Source organism: Falco biarmicus, chromosome 10, assembly GCF_023638135.1.
Source record: "Falco biarmicus isolate bFalBia1 chromosome 10, bFalBia1.pri, whole genome shotgun sequence".
Lineage (NCBI taxonomy): Eukaryota > Metazoa > Chordata > Aves > Falconiformes > Falconidae > Falco > Falco biarmicus.
The window spans coordinates 153858-172879 of NC_079297.1; the positions used below are offsets into that span (position 1 = coordinate 153858).

The following is a 19022-nucleotide window of genomic DNA, read 5'->3' on the forward strand; positions in this document are numbered from 1 at the left end:
TACCTACTGATGACCACCAAAGTAGTACCTTAATGGCTTGGAACTCAGTCTTGGAGTTTTAAGCAAAGTGATACTGACAGGACTATTTGCTCAAATGTAGCATTTTAAAACTGAAAGTTTCATGAAGCGTAAGGCATAAGTGGAAACCAAAGTAGCCTCCGGCAGACATCCACAGAGGACACATTCGCTAATGTCTCAGCTCTAGCCACTTAAGTGCTACGTATACATAAACGCAGCTTCCTTTAAAGTTCTTAACAGACATCAAAACACAGAATCATTTAAAGCCAGCAGTAAACTTTATACAGGCAGGTCACCACAGAAGGAACCCAATCTGTTGGCTGAATCTAATTTTAGTTCTCCAGACTTCAGAGGCTGTTAGAACAAATGGCAACCTGCCCACTGCTTCCATGTAAGACAGTTCTCTTGCCAGTTACTGTGGCACAGGCTAACAGACTGTGATGTGAATAGTAAGATTCATCCTATCATGTTCTCCCTGAACTTGATCCTTGCAGATACAAGGCAAAGAACACCATCTGTTAAATTCTTCCTGTGCTTCCACCAAACAGCAGAGGCAGTGCTGCAGACTGAATGCTAGGGGGTTTGCCTTTCCACATGCACAGAACTGATTCTTTCTGCTGTAGCTATAAATTGATGTGAAAACACTCTGAAAGACACAGCAGTCTAAAGACATTAAGTGGCCCTTCACTAAATTCATTTAGCCAACAAATTTGTCTGAGAAAATGTCTTCTGGCTACTCAGAGGAGCAGCAATGCTTATAGTTTAACTCAGCATCCACAACAAGGAGGAGGATGCCCATTTTTAAACATGTTATGGGGAAGTAGTGGGCCAAGATCCAAAACCATGCTGGTCAGGTTAAAGCAAGGGAAATAAGGCCCTGTGTAACACTGGGGAAACAATAATAATAAAAAATAATTTAGAAACTACTTATTAAGATAAAATAAGACATAAAACCCACGCACGTGTTGAGATGAGATCACTATTGATCAAAAACAGGTGGTTTTTTTTCCCCTAGGATAAATTATTCCATTTCCTACTCAAGTTCAAACAAATGACTGCTGAGAGGATCCATTCACATTCTCCAATGTCTGTGACACATACTGCCAAAAGCTGCATCTGGAAATGCTGATACTAATTCCAGAAGCTGGCTTCTTATCAGAGATAGAATTACCTTGCATCTTCACACATCCTGATATAGAACATTGTGTTCATCTCAACTCAAATGCAGCAAGGCAAACCAATTACAGTGACTCCAGAATATTAACATGCAGACCAACTAAATTATGGTCAGTAAGACCATGAGCTTTTAAGGAAACCATGGAAGAAACGTTCTATTTGTCTAAACCTAATGAAAAAAAACCTGAGAGGATACACAGTACCAGTCTTCAAACGTACAGCTTCAGGGAAACAACAAAAAACTAACACAACTCCAAAAGTATCTTTCAGGTTTCACTCTTGACAAACAAGTAGTATCTTATTTACATGACTGCATGGGAGAAAAACCCAGCAGACTGAAGTTGTAACAGACCACTGGAACAGACCGAGCACCCAAGCTACCTTCTGAAGATCCTTTTTTAACAGTGTCCTGCAGGATGGTTTTTCTATAGAGAATTGCTTGCATCAAGTCACAATTGATTTATCTTTATGTCTACGGGTTATCTTCTTTATAAGCCAAAGTGCACTAAGTCCTGCGTGTGGCCAAAGCACAGCTAGGTACACATTTTCCTAACCCTACGTGATGCCATGTGGCCCAAGAACAATAGTCAGGTCAGAAGACAGACAGTAAAATATCAGCTTTCACCTGCTCAGTCATATCCAAGACTTTCAACAAAAGAGACAAGGCAAGCTTTGGCTAACAAGAGTCCAAGAGAATCAGAACAAACTTTCAGTCCTCATGTCATGACCCCATTTTCCTAGCAGCTTTGCCCAAATTCTGGATTCTAGAATAGCAACAGGACAGTGACTTCTACTGTACATCAGCAGTAGCTGGGATGTCAGAGAGGTGTCTAAGCAAGACTACGTGGTCCAGTTCTTCCTCCTAAGAGTCCTAATAGTAACTGTAGAAGACATAAGGGACAAGATATGTGAGAAGAGTAACATTTAAAAACCCTGTGAACACAAAGCAATGCAAGCCAATCACTCCATTTTAAAACATTATAACATTTAATCACTATCTTATGCTTAAACATGACAAATTCAAAGTCCTCAGGTACTCTGTAAGCACTCGTCTCCTTTTCCTTCATAATTACCTATACTACACCCTCTCTTCCCACTACTGCAGATGCTTCCACATCACCCCCAACAGCAAAAATAACTCGGTTTAGAGGCACTGGCTTGGAAAAGGGCCTTTATAAAGCAAAAAAGATAACAAGGAGGAAGAGGAGTGGAAAAAAAAAATAATACAGCCATCAAGCATTTTGAACTAGATGTTGTAGTCAACTACAACACTGCTTGCAGTAATACTGACTCAGAACTGTGTGAAGAGCCCCAAGATGAGATTCCAGATACAAATTCTCCAGTCAGTGAGAGCATCCTCATAGTCACTTCTGAAACACTGAGTTGATGGTGCTGCTATGGAGACTGTTCGGGATACAGGAGGCTTAATCTCCAGAACTTGTGTCTCCCAGAAAGTCAGTACCTGTTAAACAGCTTTTAAAGGCAAGTCTCTGCATTGAAGAGTACTGAACATGAAATTAAGAGTTCTTTTCCCTCATATCTTCTGCGGTCCTTCTCCTTCACACCTTCTGAGCCAAAACTGGAATTTTTGAATACTTTAGCATGTGTATCACTTCAACAGCATCATCCGTGACCTACAAGTTAGCAACAACCAACTGCTGGCTACACAACAGTCAGTACCAATGCCTCTGGGATGCATACAGTCGTCCTATACCAGTCTCCCACTAAGCTATTTTAAAAACTAAAATTCTAATTGGTTAAATGATAGCAACAATTCAGCAACTGAAGCAGAGAACACAAGGTTGCCAAACCAGTAAGTACAACCTTGTATCCTCAGGGGATACTAGATTATTTCGCCTTTTTGTTCACTGTCTCTCAATACCAAAGAAATTGCCTCAACAGCTATGGAAGAGTATCAGAACAATGAAAAAGACCCCTCATAATCATTTACCTTCCTGGCACAACATACCTTAATGCATTAAAATGGGCATGGGTTATTGCAGTGATGTCCAGATTTCAACCTCTACTTAAGGAAATTATTTCAAAGACCCAAAACACTGAAACTCCCAAATTTCTCCAGGTGAAGAAAATTCTCACCCAGTGAGAACAGAAAACAAACAAACAAACAAAAAACGTTCCAATAAAGCTAGGAGAATGCAGCAACTCCCAACCAAGTGATGATATAAAGGACATCCTCTCCACACAACTCCACATTGGAGTTGAGAAGACTGGCAGGTTCCACATATCTTGATCAAGATCCTCTGTTTATGAGGCAGTCTGGCATCAGTGGCACCAGCACAACTCAACTAGCTACTGCAATCTTACAGGTAACAAAGAGCTGTAGAAAACATCAACTGTGCACAGCTGAAGCTCAGAGCAGCTTCACAGAGGCCCTGACAGGCCTGATACTTGAGACAGAGTTAAGAGCAGGGCTGATATGCTCTATGATCCCCAAGCACACACTATTGATGGAAACGCAGGATGCCACTGCATCTTAGCAGAGCCCAGAGTTGCATTATGAAAATGCCAACATCCAGATCACTTAGTGCAAAATGAGACCCTGAGATCTCAGGCAACTTTTGTTTACATTCCATGAGTACTAAAAGGAATGCAATGAGACCCAACCACTTAGAAAAACATTAATTTGCAGAAAACCATAGAAGTCTGCAATGTATTAAAGGTAAACACTGTCTTCTCAAATATCTCAAGAGATTTCTCCATCACATATCACATTACATGCCACGATTTAAAAAATAGATCCTTTTCATACGCCTGCCTCTGACACGATCTTGCATTCTGAGAACTGACAAAAGTTGAGATGAGACCCAGACAAAAGCAGACACAAACAGCAGCCTCAGGTAAACAATGAAAGCCAAGCATACAGCCCAGTTCTCATTGTTTTTCTACTTTGAAGGCAAAAAAAAGGTGATGGGGAGCAAATGGGAGAGCAGGAGTACAGAACAGCGGAATCACAGAATAAATACCAATGAAGAAATGTTTTGAGAAATCATTTACGACTGTCAGGGACTACCTATAGCAGAACTTCTATCAAGCCAAAGATCTGAGAGGAACTGAAGAATCCTTCCACAGCCTCTGAACAAGTCTGAGAAAAAGCAGGGCAAATATGCAATGCATGGGCATTACTGAAACAAAACACTTCCAGTCTGGATGCATAAACACAGCAAGTGTTTATGCAGTAAGTGTTTAAGAGCAGCAACCCAGAAAAACTCTTCACTAATGCAAGCAAAAGAATGTATGAGCTTGTAACCAATGTCAGATGACTACTTATTTTTTGACAGTTAAAACTGTCAGATCCGTATAGTGAAGATAGTTAGGACAGGAAAAACTTGTTACTATTTTAATTCTGTGACTAACTGTTTTTCAGTCAGTTGTACACATTCTTTCACTTGCTTTTGTATCTTTCTGTGTTCAGATAAGAATGAAAACTAGCAGGAGGAAGTGGATACATTACTGTCCTCTTTTTCATTCTATACTTCTTGACACTCTTCAACCTTAACCTCTCACCTTCTTTTCTGAGATGATTCACAACCAATTTAGAAAGAGTGAAACTTTAAGCTTCCACATCAAACACTACAGCAGCACACATTCAACACTACATAAATAACCTACTAAGGACTTCTATAGCGGCCTCTGAATCTGCGATCTCTACTTCTAGAACGGCTGCGTCTGCGTTCTTTGCTTCTGCTCCGTTTCCTTTCCCGGCTTCTGCTCTTTTTCCTTTCCCGATCTCGGCTCCGTTTGCGTTCCTTACTTCTGCTCCTCTTCCTGTCATGGCTTCGACTTCGGCTCTTGCTCTTTTTTCTCCTGAGAAAGAAAAACACATCTTTGGTTACACATGTAGCTCAGTGTTACTATCGACATCACACGCCACAGTTCCTCTAACCTGATGTCACAGACACCGATAGGAAAAAGTATAAAAGTTTATTTTGTTAAATAGGTGGTTAAGCACATCAGCAATCTCTTAAAAAGTATAATGAGCAACATAAAGGGCTCCAAAGCACTTTTTTATTTTAAATTTTGTAATTACTAAAGAATGCTTCCAGGAAGAGTAAAAAGGACTCAAATAAGTATTTACTGCATTAGATCTAGTATATACTAAATACAGTACTTCATCTGTCTTTCAAACATACTTTAAATTCACCATCAAGATGCTAAAGTGAAAACAACACAACAAAATAGAAAGAGGCAAGTCTGAAGGAAAGGAAAGTTGTTTTCTCTTGATATTCCCTGCCACCAGTCTTAAACTGCCTACAAGTTTTGCTTCCAACTTGTTGCTCCCATTCATAAGCCACTTACTTTTTCAAGTCTGTGGCTCTTACAGGTTTGAGGCAAACTGCAGAGATCTTCATAATCTTAACCATTAAAAAACTAAACTTCTAAAATCTCCAAGTCAATTATACTTCGTATTTGAAAGTCAGTGAGCCACTGTTTCATTCTTGGCAGACTATTTTTGGGTTATTTGCAACTTCCCTTTTTCCCTCTCTATCTCAGTCCATAAAAACTTACAATCTCCTGGTTTTTAAAATACATGTATATGTATACACAAAACACACATTAAACAGATGCTCAAGCAATTACTTCAGACAGTAATTTATCTCAAGCTAGATTTTGGGAATAACAAACTTTGCTAAACTTTTGAAATTCAAAACATCCTTTGGTATTGAATTTTTCCTCTCCTCCTTTTGGGCCTTCTGATTACATATACCATCTTTTTTCCAAAGTGGTCACTCATACACTTAAAAATTATGTATGCCACCCCCTCCTTTTTTAAAAGCAGTTCATCCCTGTTACTTTCCATGGCCATGTATAATCTAAGACTTCTAGTTAGTTTCAATTACTGAAGTAAAAATCTCTCAGCTACCACATCTAACTAAGCCTAATCATCACTGGCAGCTTTTGCTCTCCAAACTCCACCTTGGCAGACTCATTAAAACTATCTTAGTATTTCTCTCACAAGAAGCATCTTGTGATTTGGTTTTAGAAACTGGAATATTTCATTTTTAATTGATTATTCATCTACAATACACTATCAGTTTCTCTAACGTTTTGTATGGACAGAGAAGCTGCTGAATCAAAGCCAGATTATTCAAAAGCTTCACAACCTCTGATGACACCACCCAGAAATCCAGAATGATTTACATCAACATCACTTAAATACACTTCCTACTGTAATGCACTCTGTGACAGGCACACATAGTCTCTCTCCTCTAGGATCCATCACTTCCTACTATCTCCCCTAAGTTAAAACCCTAAAACACTACCATTATAGCTCCAAAAATTACTAACTTGTAGCTCAATATACTGCCCAGTACCAGTAGCTAGTAACTGCAGCTAGTCTTCAGTAAAGACAGTAACTATTCAGTATCCAAACGTGAGCTGAGCCCTCTTTGTATGCAAAGACTCCCAACAGTAGAGATCTACGTTCTGCCTTCCAATCACAAATAAAACTGGACATACAGCACAGACTTCTAGTAAAAATGCAGATTCTTAATCCTTCTAAGTCCTAAACCAGAATGTATCATCTGGTTGGGCTCAATCATCTTAAAGGTCTTCTCCAACCTAAACAATTCCCTTTGACAATTATCGTAAGCTGTGAATCAAGCATTATTTTTTAGTTGCTGATGTTTGCCATGGATTACGGTTTTCCTGACAGTTTGAATCTTCTTTCAAATATTGCCCAATTGCAGTATATAAAGACACTCCAACAATTTCATAGATAAGCAAAGCAAGAAGTCTTGTAAAGCCTATATACACCTTAGTCCTCAGCAAGAGTACACTGTCAAAAGTCACATAAAAAAAATTGGAGTAGTTCCCTTAAATCTCTAAAGAACAAACAACAGCCATATCAAATCAAAGTTCTCAGACAAAAAGCTTCATATTATCAGAGAACCACAGGACAACAATAACATTCCAGTAATTGCTAACCCAAAAACTGGAATCAGGAGATACCACTGAGCAATATTTCTGAACAAACACAAGGGTACAATTAGGAAAGCAGAAAGAGATGAAACTCCACACATCAAATAACATTGCAAGACTAACATCTTGACTTTCTTATATTTTACAATGTAATTTTTTTCCTAAATTTAGTTTACTGTTTTTCTGAATTAGAAATGCAAATTCAAGAGTAAACAGGTCCCACTTGAAAATGGGACTGTGGGCAGAAAGATAACTAATGTCATTGCTTAGCAACTAAGAAAATTAACCGAAATACGTTCCAGTGTTCTCATCATTCTACCATGAATCAAGGTCAGAACCAGTTGTAAAATTTAAAAAACACTGCTTCTCTTTTAGATCCCAGTTTATATTTTGAGACTAGTCATCAAAACAGAAGCAGGGTTTTACATGCCATGTAGATACTTTTTAAAGCAATAAAAATTCAGAACTTAAAAATACTAAGAGGTGCTGCCTTTGATGAGGTTTTAGGGGTCTCAGTATTTAGCAAGTGAATAATGTTTACGGTATTTTTTAGAACGCAGATATAATGTACAATCAATTCTACATTATTAAGAGTCCGACGTAAGGCTGACATTGGAACTGAACTTCTTCTTTGCAAAATATTTATATACCTAGAAATGAATGTTCTTTGTATTCCTTCAGCATTCCATCTGTATGATTTCAGATCATGACAACAGCACACAAGCTGACTTAAGTTTGCTGTATATTACAAAAATGCACTGGCTACTGTTTACTCAACTATCAAATTCGTATTTAGTGTTCCTATATCAACTATCTCATCACCAAATGATGCCTGTAAGGTAAGGAGTTTATTTTACAGACTTGAAAAATCTTCCATTTTTGAGGGATATTTAAGACACACTCCTATGCAAGGCATTTTTCCTCAAACTTCAAATTTGATTTCAGACTGTTTAGGTCATCATCAGATGTGCAGACCCCAGAATTATGCTTCTTGAAAATGTATGCTTGTACGCCGGTTCTTTAAACAGGTTATACTATAATTTAATAAAATTTAGATTGGAAACAAAAAGTTTAGAAGATTTTGGAGCAGAAAGGGATAGAGGGAGGGGTTCCAACACCCCAAACCTTTTCAAGAAGGCACCAGTATCTTTAAATGTTTTTAGCTGTTCCAAATCACATAAAATGGTACACCAAAGATATTTTTAAAACGCAATTACACTCCATTGCTAAAGCAACAAAAAAGAAACTAATTATGTTGAACCTACCAAGTCTGTATTTTTATCTGCTAACATTAAATGTTTCCACAACTTTTATGACATCAGTGACAAGGGCATAACTACATTTGTAAACAAAAGAAAATTTCAAAATCGCTGTGGTTGCAGCAACTACAAGTACCAAACTTACCCATTTTTCCCTTTTATTTCCCTAAACACTACTGACATGCATTCACAAGTTCACAAAAATCAGCAGCCTCCCCCTAAGAGCAGAGAATTGAGAAAATACTTACTTCTTGCTGCGTTCTTCATGGCCATTGGCACTGCTCAATTTGTTCTCATCCTAAGCAGGGTTGATAGAAGAACATCGTGAGGACGAAGTGGAAACATTTCAAGTGGTCAAAGGGTAATGGGAATAGGAATAAGAAAATACAAAACAAAAATTTTAATACTAAATTACTTGTTTACAGTTTAATGTGGAAAGATTTAGAAAATTTAGGTAGGCATGTTTAACCACTTTGCTGCTTAAATTTAAGTCATACAAATACAAAATACAAGACTTACATCTTTTAAAAGTGTGTATTAAATTGTAGATACTTCCTTACATGCTTCAGAGAGCAAGTTATCCTGTAGAATTCAGCACTCAAGTGGTTAAATGTTATTTCTATAAAGTGTAAGAGGAAGTTTCAGGTTTGTGTGCCCCTCTGATCAGTACCAAGGCTATCTCTGCCTAAGCCCCAGTGGCTACGCTAGCAGCCAGCCACTATGGTTTTCTTGTGACCGATGCCATTCCCGAGATCTTCACTCATTTTCGCTGAAGGGTTGTAAGAGCTTGATGTCACCTCTGTCACACATCTCGCCCTGAAGCAAACAGGGATTCACACTGCTTTAGTAAGGTCGACTCCCAAGAAAGTCATCAATAATCCACCAGTCCAGCCTAAACATTCCCTATTTCCATACCTGTTTACATGGAAAATATCCATGTTAAACCAGGACACAAGAATTTTAACATAACAATTTACAAATTTCTCTTCAAGATTTTAACGTAACTGCTAAATATTACATAAACTAAATATACCACTTAAAACTTACAAATGCTCATCCAAAATTCATGACATGGCTGTAATAAACACTGCAGAATAGACTAACAATAGCTGCTATATAATTTATATACTTGCTTTACAGTTTAATCACATCAGTTACATCAAAAGTACAATTCCTAAGTGACTTAAACTTAATATACATTTCTTGCAAAACCAGAGCTAAAGCATGCATAGTGTTAACACTTCACCATTTGGTGAAAAACAAAAAAAGACAGTATTCATTTGCTGCTGGCTTATATAAGACATCGCTACGCTAATTGATAAAAATTTTGCATAAGAATTGACATTTCCTAATTAAACAACTAGGACAGAATACAAAAGCTTATTTTAGAATGATACCGCAGACTGTGATACTGTCTTTTGCTTGCTAAGAACATTCTATTCAGGGATCCAAGAATTTCAGTAAATTCGTTCACTCAGCAATTGATTTTCATCTGCCCTGTTAAAAGATTAACCGCCACCAGTCTTCTGCATTAAAAGTAAGTCTCACTCTTCTTGCACCGAGCAGACTGTTCAAGTATTTACTTGCCATGGGACTGGTGAAAAAGTTATTCTTGGAACCCTGCTGTTTTCCCAAACCACTGCATTCACCTTGTTGCTATACCAAACTGGACGTGGCAATTTTAGGAGAGATTTTTGCGGTTTTTTGTTCTGGGGGTTTTGTTTTGGTTTTTTTGTTTTGGTTTTTTTTGTTTTGTTTTGGTTGGTCGGTGATTGTGTGTTTTTGTTGTTGTTGGTTTTGGTTTGTTTTGTTTTTGTGTTTTTAAACCTAGGGGACCACGGTACAGCGATACGTCACTCAATTACTACCTTATGATTGACAGTTCACACTGGAATCAAAGGTGAATTCATGGGAGTAGAGGTGAGATATCGTTAGGCAAGTCTACAAAGAGAGATAGATGGGCATTTATTCATCACGCTGAAGTGAAACTACTGCACAATATAATTACATTAACAGTATATATTTACTTGTAAGTTACATGTAATGCATCTCCAGTAAGATAAATCATGAGGGCTCCAGGGATGTTAGTTTACAGTTCAGCAGTAGTTTCATGAATAATGCTAATTTAAGGTAAACAGGACCCCACTGGCACATCTTCCTCACCTTCTTGTAAGGAGCTTCAAGCATTGCTTCAATATCAATATCATCAGCCATTTTTCAGGACACCTGAAAGAAGAAGCAAAATCCACCTGAGACAGTAAACACCCATGTGCTTTAGATCCCAAAGACTTTTGCCTAAGAGGCCATCACTACATTAGCTCAAATTCACAGAGCAGTGTCTCAGAAGACGTTTCCATTAAGAACTAGAATGAAGCTTTGCCCAATGAGATAATATAAGAACATGACACAAAGCAATTGTAGCTGTAAACATCAAAATGCTATTCAACACAGTTAGCCAGTGGAAACCCTAGAGGTATTCCACCTATTTCTTTCAAAACAAATCGCACAGATCATTTATGATACAGAAAGGACGGTCTGGCAGCCATCTTGAGAAGTACTACAACTTGACCAAAGGACCCAAGAGAGGCATGTGAAGAACACACACATTCAGGCAAACCTGTTCATAGCTTCTGAGCATTTACTACCATCACATTTAGTAGTCTGTAGACTTAAAAGTGAACACTATGGCCTTTAAGAAATGCAGCTTCCTGTATAATGGGGGGGCACAGAAGAAACAGTTATGATTCAAGCATTAAGAGCTATTAAAGCATACGCAAGATCCATCCAGTCTGAGATCCACCATGCCATGTAACACTAGTCACCACAAAGTTGTTTTTTTTTTAAACATCATTGCTCTTCTTTTTCAACTTCAACCCCCTAATAAAATTTTCTGTTTATTATACTCTGGATCCCTTTGAGCTTTGACTTTCTTTCCCTATGCAGGTATGCTGTAAGTACCTCTCAAGACCCTTTGCATTAGAATATAGAGACTCAACTTCCCCAAATCTCTTATTAAAACAGTCTCTCTCCTTTTTCTTTAAGCTCAAAAATAGCAAGGCCTCTAGATCCAGCTCAGATGGCCCAAGAGTGAAGATTCTCCTGCATGTGTGCCATAAAATGGATTTTTTATCATACAAGTTAATTCTTTCACCTTGGTTACAGGCATTGCCACAACTGTGCTGTCCTGAGACTTGACCAGTATAATGAAATTGCTCCAACATTCAAAGATACTTTTAAGTTGTTCACTCACAGCCTCATAACTGAGAGTATTATACCAGAGCTATAACACATGTAAGAACCAAGTCATTCCCCCACTTACATGTGATCATCACCCATTAATACAATCAAGAATAAAACGTAATCCTTTAGCAATATCAGAGCACTGGAAGTTCATACTCAATTACTTAACCAAGGTATGCTAATCTTGTTTTCAAGTTATTACCTCTCGGGGTATAGTACTATCACAAATACAATCCTCCTTAGTTTATGTAATGGCTCAATTTTACTTTTCACTGCAGTATTTACATACAGCTTTTGAAGTCACCTAATTCACTACCATTCTACTTGTATTTGGTATGAACAAGTGTATCAGTATGATTAAGCACCATGAAACAGCACCAGGCCAAACCCAGGATTCTGCAATGAAATTCCCACAATTGTATTTTCATACATGTAATTTACCTAACATATCTAGCTATACCTGGGGTGGGATTCTTCATCCTGAGGAGGGGTAGCCAAAGGATGGGATGGGAGCCATTACAGAGACTGCCAAATCATGAGTGGCTTAGAAAAGTGAATAGGGAATGACTATTGCTGCATTCACCCAAATAGTAAGAGTGAACGAACTATATCATCCAGTGGGTTCAAAACAAAGGTCCTTATTCACACAGCATTTAGCCATGGAATTCACTGTTACAGAGCACTGTGGATGCTAGCAAAGAAAAAAACACAGGCAGGGTTAAAAAAAAACCCACAAAATTTCACAGAAAAAGCTTTTAATTAAACAAAGACATGCTTTGTGACCCTGAACCACAGCTAGCTGACAACTAAGAGCAGAGAAAAAAGTATCACTGTATGATTGCCCTGTGTTTGTTTTTTCTTATGCACTTCCTGCTTGCCACCATCACAGTCAAGATTCTGAGTTACACGGACCTTTGATCTCGCCCCGTGCAATCTGTGCCCTTTGTACGCTGTACAAACTGAGTGGTACACTACCACCTTTTTGTCACACCTTCTGTTCACATGACATAGACCTACTATCGATGTAATTAATGTAATACATATAACGATGCTCCACATAAAGCTGATTTTTTAAAAAGAATCACAAATAGAGTTCAATTCCAAGTGAGCAGAATATCATGGCAAGTTTTCAAGTATCTTTCATTAAACACTGAAGAAGCTCAAAATAATTTTCGTAAAAGCCCTTCAGCTTCAGAAGAGCTGCATATATCTGACAACTCTATACAGAAAACAAACATCACCACCCCAAACCAAAAACCAAAACCCAGCGACCACCTCTCCCCCACCAACATCAAAACAACCAAGGGGAAAAAACACTTGAAACTTTGTGGGCCTACAGAAAACCCAAAGGGACGTGAAATTTATTGCTACTAATCTAGCCAGTATTTACGGCTGATTTCATTTATTTTTGCTGTGTTGTATTAGATAAAGGGAGTTAAAAAGTCCTCTTGAAATTCTCTGCTTTGGAAATTGCACCAAATGACAATTCCACACTTGGTTTGCAAGGAGTCTGCTGAAAAAGCATCAAAAAAGTTCAGGGAGAACGTCGATGGGAGGGGACCTCAGCTCTCAGCAGCACACGCACCTTTGTTCAGCAGGTTCCCGCCCGCAATCCTCCGCACACTCCCTACACCACCGTAACATAACGAGTTCGGGTCCTCAAACAGACTGCTGCGCTAGAACCAACCCTCTATTCCGCCGGGGCACCTTACCCGCACGCTCCAAAGGCCTTCAGCCCCTGCGTGCGCCGGCCGCCAAGCCCCGAGAGCCGCCCGCTCGCGGCGGCCCGCCTCTCGCCGCTCCCCGCCCCGCGTCCCAACGTAAACAGCCCAGAGCCGCTCCCTGCCGCGCCGCCTGGGCCGTCAGCTCCGGCCGCGATAGCGGCAGCAAGGCCGGAACCCCGCGCCGGCCGGGGCTGGCCGCCCCGCACAGCGCCATCGTGGGGGGACTCGGGGAGGGACAACGCCGCGGCGGAGACAGCCGGAATCGCCCGCTACGTGGCCACAGAAACACCCAAACCCCGCACGGCCAGGCCGCGGCCTTGGGGCGGGAACAGCTCGCCCGGCGCTCGGGCCCCAAAGGGGCGCGGGGCGGACACCGGCGGGGAAGCCAGCAGCGACCCTCGCGGGCGAAGGACGGGGCCGCCCAACCAGAGACGCGAGCATGGCGGCGGGAGGGGCGCAGGCCTCCCGGGCCTCCCTCAGGCCAGGCCCACAGCCCTCCGCAGGCCAGGCCGCGGCTCGCCCAGCGGCGGGGCCCAGTCCCCCGCCCGGCAGTTACCTGCGCTGCGGGTGGGTGCTGTCCTCGTTCGGGCGCCCGAGGTCCAGCGACGGCAGAAACGACTCCCGGTTCCGGCGCTGGCTGTGCTGACGTTGGGGGATGGGCCCGAGGACTCAGGAGCCCTCTCCAGGCGTCTAATCCCCAGATGAACGGCGCCGCTCGGCCAGCTCCGAGGCGGCAGGTGGCAAGGAGCGGCGCGACCGTGGCGGGCAATCCCCGGACCCGGGCTGGGCCCCGGCTCTGGCACCAGCGGCTGCTCCCCGAAATGGCGCCCGCCGCGTCTCGCCGCTCGCAGACTCCGCGCACGGCACGGGGGCGCCCAGCGCACGGCGCAGGGGCTCTCGCGAGACCCAGGGCCAGACAAGGCCCCCCCGTGCCCGCCGCCTCTCGCGAGATGTCGTGCCCGGAAGGGGTGACTCAAGCGCTCGCGAGACTTGGGCAGACAGGAGGGGCTGTTATGTGTTTTTGCGCTCTCGCGAGAGCGCTGCCGCTCGCTTGTCTGGGGCTGGGCGGAGGGGCAGAGATAGTGGAGGGGTGGGTGGGGTACTCCCTCGCAGTCATTCTGAGGGAGCTCTGCGCCGTCCTTGGGCCAGCGAGTCCCTTTCCTTGTGGCATCGGAGTGCTGCAGCTTCCACCCGGCCTGTGCCCAGTCCCCCTCCTCCCCTCGGCGCCTCTGCGGGGCGGTGTGGGGCCGCGGGAGTCACCCCATACGTAGCCCAAGTATAACTTAAGTTGTCAGTGACCTGGCATTCTGGTGCGGCTTTTGGTCCAAGCCTCTGCAGGTTACTGGAGCCTTGAAGCTGAAAGGTTTAACTCAAAAAGTAAGTAGCGTTTTGTGAAACAAAACCTGCTTGTCTCATTAACAGTGCTTTTTTTCCCGTGGGTGCCCAGAAAATGTCTCATTTTTATTTAAATTTAATAATATGCAGTAAGTTTTGGCCAATTGTTCACCATAGTACAGATAACATTGGGTGGGTGTCCTGTTGAAATCAGCACAAAGTAAGCAATAACGGCTGGGGGGTTTAGGTTATTCCTTCTTTGTCCTGCAAATCTGAAACAGTGTAAAGAGAACTTCTAAATAGACTTTGCCTCCTGAAATTATAACTTTGCTATTGCATATGGAAATATTTAAACCAATTAAGGTGTAAGGACTCAAGCCCGTAGATTTCCGAATGAAAACCTGTTTATGAGAAACTCTTAGGCTACTGCATCATTTAATGTCATTTCTAACAGAGTTCCTGAAATGTCAATAGCTTGAAAAGTTCCAGAAGCTCTTGCACAGTTTCCATGTCTTTCTAAGCCAGGGGTCCTCAAACTACAGCCCTCGGGCTGGATACAGCCCCCCAGGGTCCTCAATCCGGCCCCCGGTATTTACAGAAACACCCCTCCTGCCCCCCCACCCCCCCTGGGGTTTGGGGGGGGGGGGAAACCAAGCAGTCCCAGATCACTTCCTGCCACTTAATCCACGTGCTGGCCCCCTGTTTAGAAAGTTTGAGGACCCCTGTTCTAAGCTGAACTGGTCAATTTGAGTTTGGGGCAAATGGAAAAATGAGCTGTTCAAAAATAAAAAAACAGTATGACTATAATAGCTATTCCAACCTAATCATGTTTGTACAGTTTGGTTGTAAACAAAATTAACAATTTTCTCACAGGCAAAATGAGGTTTATTGTAGTTGTTCTGGTAGCACTGCACTGGCTGCGTGTCCCTCACTGCACTGCAGTTACTTGCTGCTCCCAGTCAGCCACCCAAAGGTCAGGTCTAACCAGCTCCATGTTCCTTGTTCCCTCATTGTATGATTGTGACTGAAGTATGTGCTTAGGCTCATGTTGGTGCATTTTCCTAAGGGTTTTCTCTCACATTGCCTGTGAAGCCAGGCTCTGGAAGGAGGCCATGGAGGTGTCTTTTTTTGTCTACTCCATGCGCACACCCTTCACCCTAAGCTGATGCTCTGGCAGTGTGGGAGGAAGGATGAACCCAACACACGTAGGGTTGAGTTCTTACAGGGTAGGGGTGGCTAATAAGGGACCTTGACTGGTAGGCAGCTGCACAAGCTCCGTGTCCAGCCCCGACCCTGGTATGTTGTGCTGCCCTGGCTGGCTGGCTGTGGATGTTCAGCTCTGCAGGGCTGATGGCATGGTTGGTATGCCTCTGGCTGGATTCGCGTCTGGAGATGATGGGAGGGCCAGGAGGAAGCTCTCAGTAACACATTTCCCAACAGAAGTTTACTCCCAGTTGTAGACTGGCTTGATCTGTAGGAGAGACTGGCTCTGCAGTGCTGCAGGGGAGACGCCAGCCATGGCTGGTGTTTCTTCATCATCCTTACCTCTACTGTGAGCACCAGGGTGTTCACTTAATGGACTTCCCTGGGCAGGTGCAGGGAATCCGGTGTGGGCGTCGTTCATGTTAGCCCGTGCTGCAGATGATGGGAGGCATCTCGCAGAATTAACAAATACGGGGGGGGTGGGCGGTGAAAAAAAACTGCCGTTTCCCACACCGGGAGTCGAACCCGGGCCGCCTGGGTGAAAACCAGGAATCCTAACCGCTAGACCATGTGGGACTGCGTAGTGTATTTTCCGCACCGCTTCCTGTCTCTTCGTCCAGCCGCGCTGCTCGTGCTGCCTGCCTGCAGAGCGGGGGTGCGCAGGAAGTGCTCCCCCTCTGCAAAGGCTGCGAGAAGCTGCGCTGGGGCGCGCTTTCCCCCGCAGACGTGCCCGAATGAAGTAATTAACCCTCGGGACTGGGGGTGCCAGGGAGGTCCCGCTGGCAAGAGCCTAAGCGGGTTGTGGGGATCGCGATTGCGTCGCGGGATTAAGGGCGTGAGCTGCTCTTGCAGGAGTCGGGCTGCCCACGCTTCATCAAGTTACAGGGGATTTTTTGAACTAAGTGAAGTCGACTGATCTGAAAAACCCCATGAAATTTAGGGTCATCCTTCTCGAAGTTATTAAAATGCTCTTAGTTAGAAGATGAGGATGGAGGCTGACAAAACTGAAGCAGGAGGACATGACCAACGGGAGGATGAACAAATGAAGTCCAGCCTAAAAAGGTACAGAAACTGGGTAACAGCAACAAATGTGCTTCTGTACAAATTCTAGCAATAAAAAATAAGCAGCAATAAGTGGACTACCCAGTTTTGACTGAGAACAACCTTATCAGAAATCGGTGCAAGGCAGATAATCAGTGGGACAGTGCAGTAGCAGGCTACAGGTTATACATGAAGAACCAACTAAATTGTGCTTGTGGTGATGCTGGATGCCAAAGAAGCCTTGTCAATGTGCCTAAACGATTTTAATCTTCCAACATACAACACTGAACCCCTATAGTTAAAAAAATCACATCTTGACGTGGTTTAACGCCAGCCAGTAACTAAGTACCATGCAGCTGCTCACTCACCCTGAGGGATGGGGAAGAAAATCAGAAGGGAATGTAAAACTCAAGGGCTGAGAAAAGAACAACTTAGTAATTGAAACAAAATAAAACCAACAATAACAATAATAACAACAATTATAATGAAAAGGCAGGAGGAGGGGAGAAGAATGAAATCCCAAGGGAATGGAGGAAAGAAAACAAATTATGCACAATACAGTTGTTTACCATCCACTGACTTAGGCCCAGCCAGTCTCCAAGCAGCAATTACCATGCGCCAGCCAACTCCCCCCAGTTTATATACCCAGCATGATGTCCCACAGTAACGAATACCCCTTTGGCTAGTTCTCCCCACCCAATTTCTTGTGTCCCTCCAGCCTTCTGCCTGGCAGGGCCTGAGAAACTGAAAAGTCCTTGAGGTACTATAAACACTACCTGGCAACAGCTAAACCCATCAGTGTGCTATCAACATTGCTCTCACACCAAATACAAAATACATCACTGCACCGGCCTCTAAGAACAGAATTAACTCTATCACAGCTGAAACCAGAACACACAAATAGTTTGCTCTCAGTAAGTTTGCAGACGACACCAAGTTGGGGGGAGCATTGGTGTCCCGGTGGGGCAGGAGGCTCTGCAGGGGGCTCTGGGCAGGCTGGGCCGATGGGCCAAGGCCAAGTGTATGAAGTTCGACAGGGCTGAATGCCGGATCTTGCCCTTGGGTCACACCAGCCCCAGGCAGCTGCAGGCTGGGGGCAGAGCAAAGCCTGCTTGGCAGGAAAGGGCCTGGGGAGGGGCTGGCTGATGTCCGCCTGAACGTGAGCCAGCAGCGTGCCCAGGTGGCCAAGGTGGCCAAGAGCATCCTGGCTTGTATCTGAAAGTGTGGCCAGCTGGTGCAGCCGCATCTGGAACCCTGTGTGCAGGATTGGGCCCCTCGCTGCAGGGGGGATGCTGAGGGGCTGGAGCATGTTCAGAGCTGGGCATGGGGCTGGGGAAGGGTCTGAGGCACAAGGCTGATGGGGGGTGGCTGGGGGAGCTGCGGGTGCTCAGCCTGGAGAGGAGGGGGCTCGGGGGGACTTTGTTGCTCCCTACAGCTGCCTGGCAGGGGCTGTAGCGAGGTGGGGGTCGGTTTCTGCTCCCAGAAAAGTAGTGACAGGCCAAGGGGAAATGGCCTGGAGCTACACCAGGGGAGGTTTAGACTGGACATTAGGAAAAATTTCTTCATGGAAGGGGTGGTCAGGCCTTGGAGCAGGCTGCCCAGGGAGGCAGTGGAATCACCATCCCTGGAGGTGTTTGAAAAACACGTAGATGTGGTGCTTAGGGGTAGGGTTTAGTGGTGGACATGGCAGTCCTGGACTAAGGGCTGGACTTGAAGATTTCAAAGGTCTTTTCCAACCTACATGGTTCTGTGATTCTATGGGATGCATGCATTCCGGTTGTCAGCAGCCAGCCTGTGTGTATAGCACTCAAAAGACAAGAACATGTTTGTTGAGTTGGTCTGCTTAGTAGATAGCGAAGACGTTTAAAAAACTAGCAAAGAACAGCTTTCCAAGTGGTTTGCCTAAAGCTGAATACCTGGATGCTGAGAGGAACAGCTCACCTGACAAATCATAGCAAATGCAAACAGGGACATTTGGCATCACAACACTGGCAACCACATGTTCAGAAACTTCTCTCTGCAGTTATGTGGTAGAGCAATGAACTTGGCACTGTTCCCACTGACTTCAGCAGGAGCATGGCTGGTC

The 19022-nt window shown here is 43.5% G+C and overlaps 1 protein-coding gene and 1 non-coding gene across 15 annotated transcripts in view; both read right to left on the reverse strand.

Annotated features, from left to right (window-relative positions):
• RBM39 (RNA binding motif protein 39) overlaps nucleotides 1-14224 on the reverse strand; it is a 31850-nt gene extending 17626 nt beyond the window's left edge. For 5 of the 14 annotated variants that reach the window (XR_008824311.1, XR_008824312.1, XR_008824310.1 and 2 more), the window contains exons 1-4: nucleotides 13914-14224; nucleotides 10557-10619; nucleotides 8642-8691; nucleotides 4825-5019 (exon numbers count right to left, since the gene is read on the reverse strand). Coding sequence is in view for 9 of the 14 variants with exons in the window: in XM_056354246.1 (XP_056210221.1) it covers nucleotides 4825-5019; nucleotides 8642-8691; nucleotides 10557-10607 (296 nt within the window). In the remaining 5 variants the exon portion in view is untranslated. Of the gene's footprint in view, nucleotides 1-4824; nucleotides 5020-8637; nucleotides 10335-10556; nucleotides 10620-13913 lie in introns of those variants that run through there. The other 9 variants (XM_056354252.1, XM_056354248.1, XM_056354249.1 and 6 more) reach the window with 9 other exon arrangements.
• Nucleotides 14225-16399: 2175 nt separating this feature from the next.
• Nucleotides 16400-16471, reverse strand: TRNAE-UUC (transfer RNA glutamic acid (anticodon UUC)). Its single transcript has one exon. It is a non-coding gene; the product is annotated as a tRNA-Glu (tRNA).
• Nucleotides 16472-19022: the final 2551 nt, after the last annotated feature.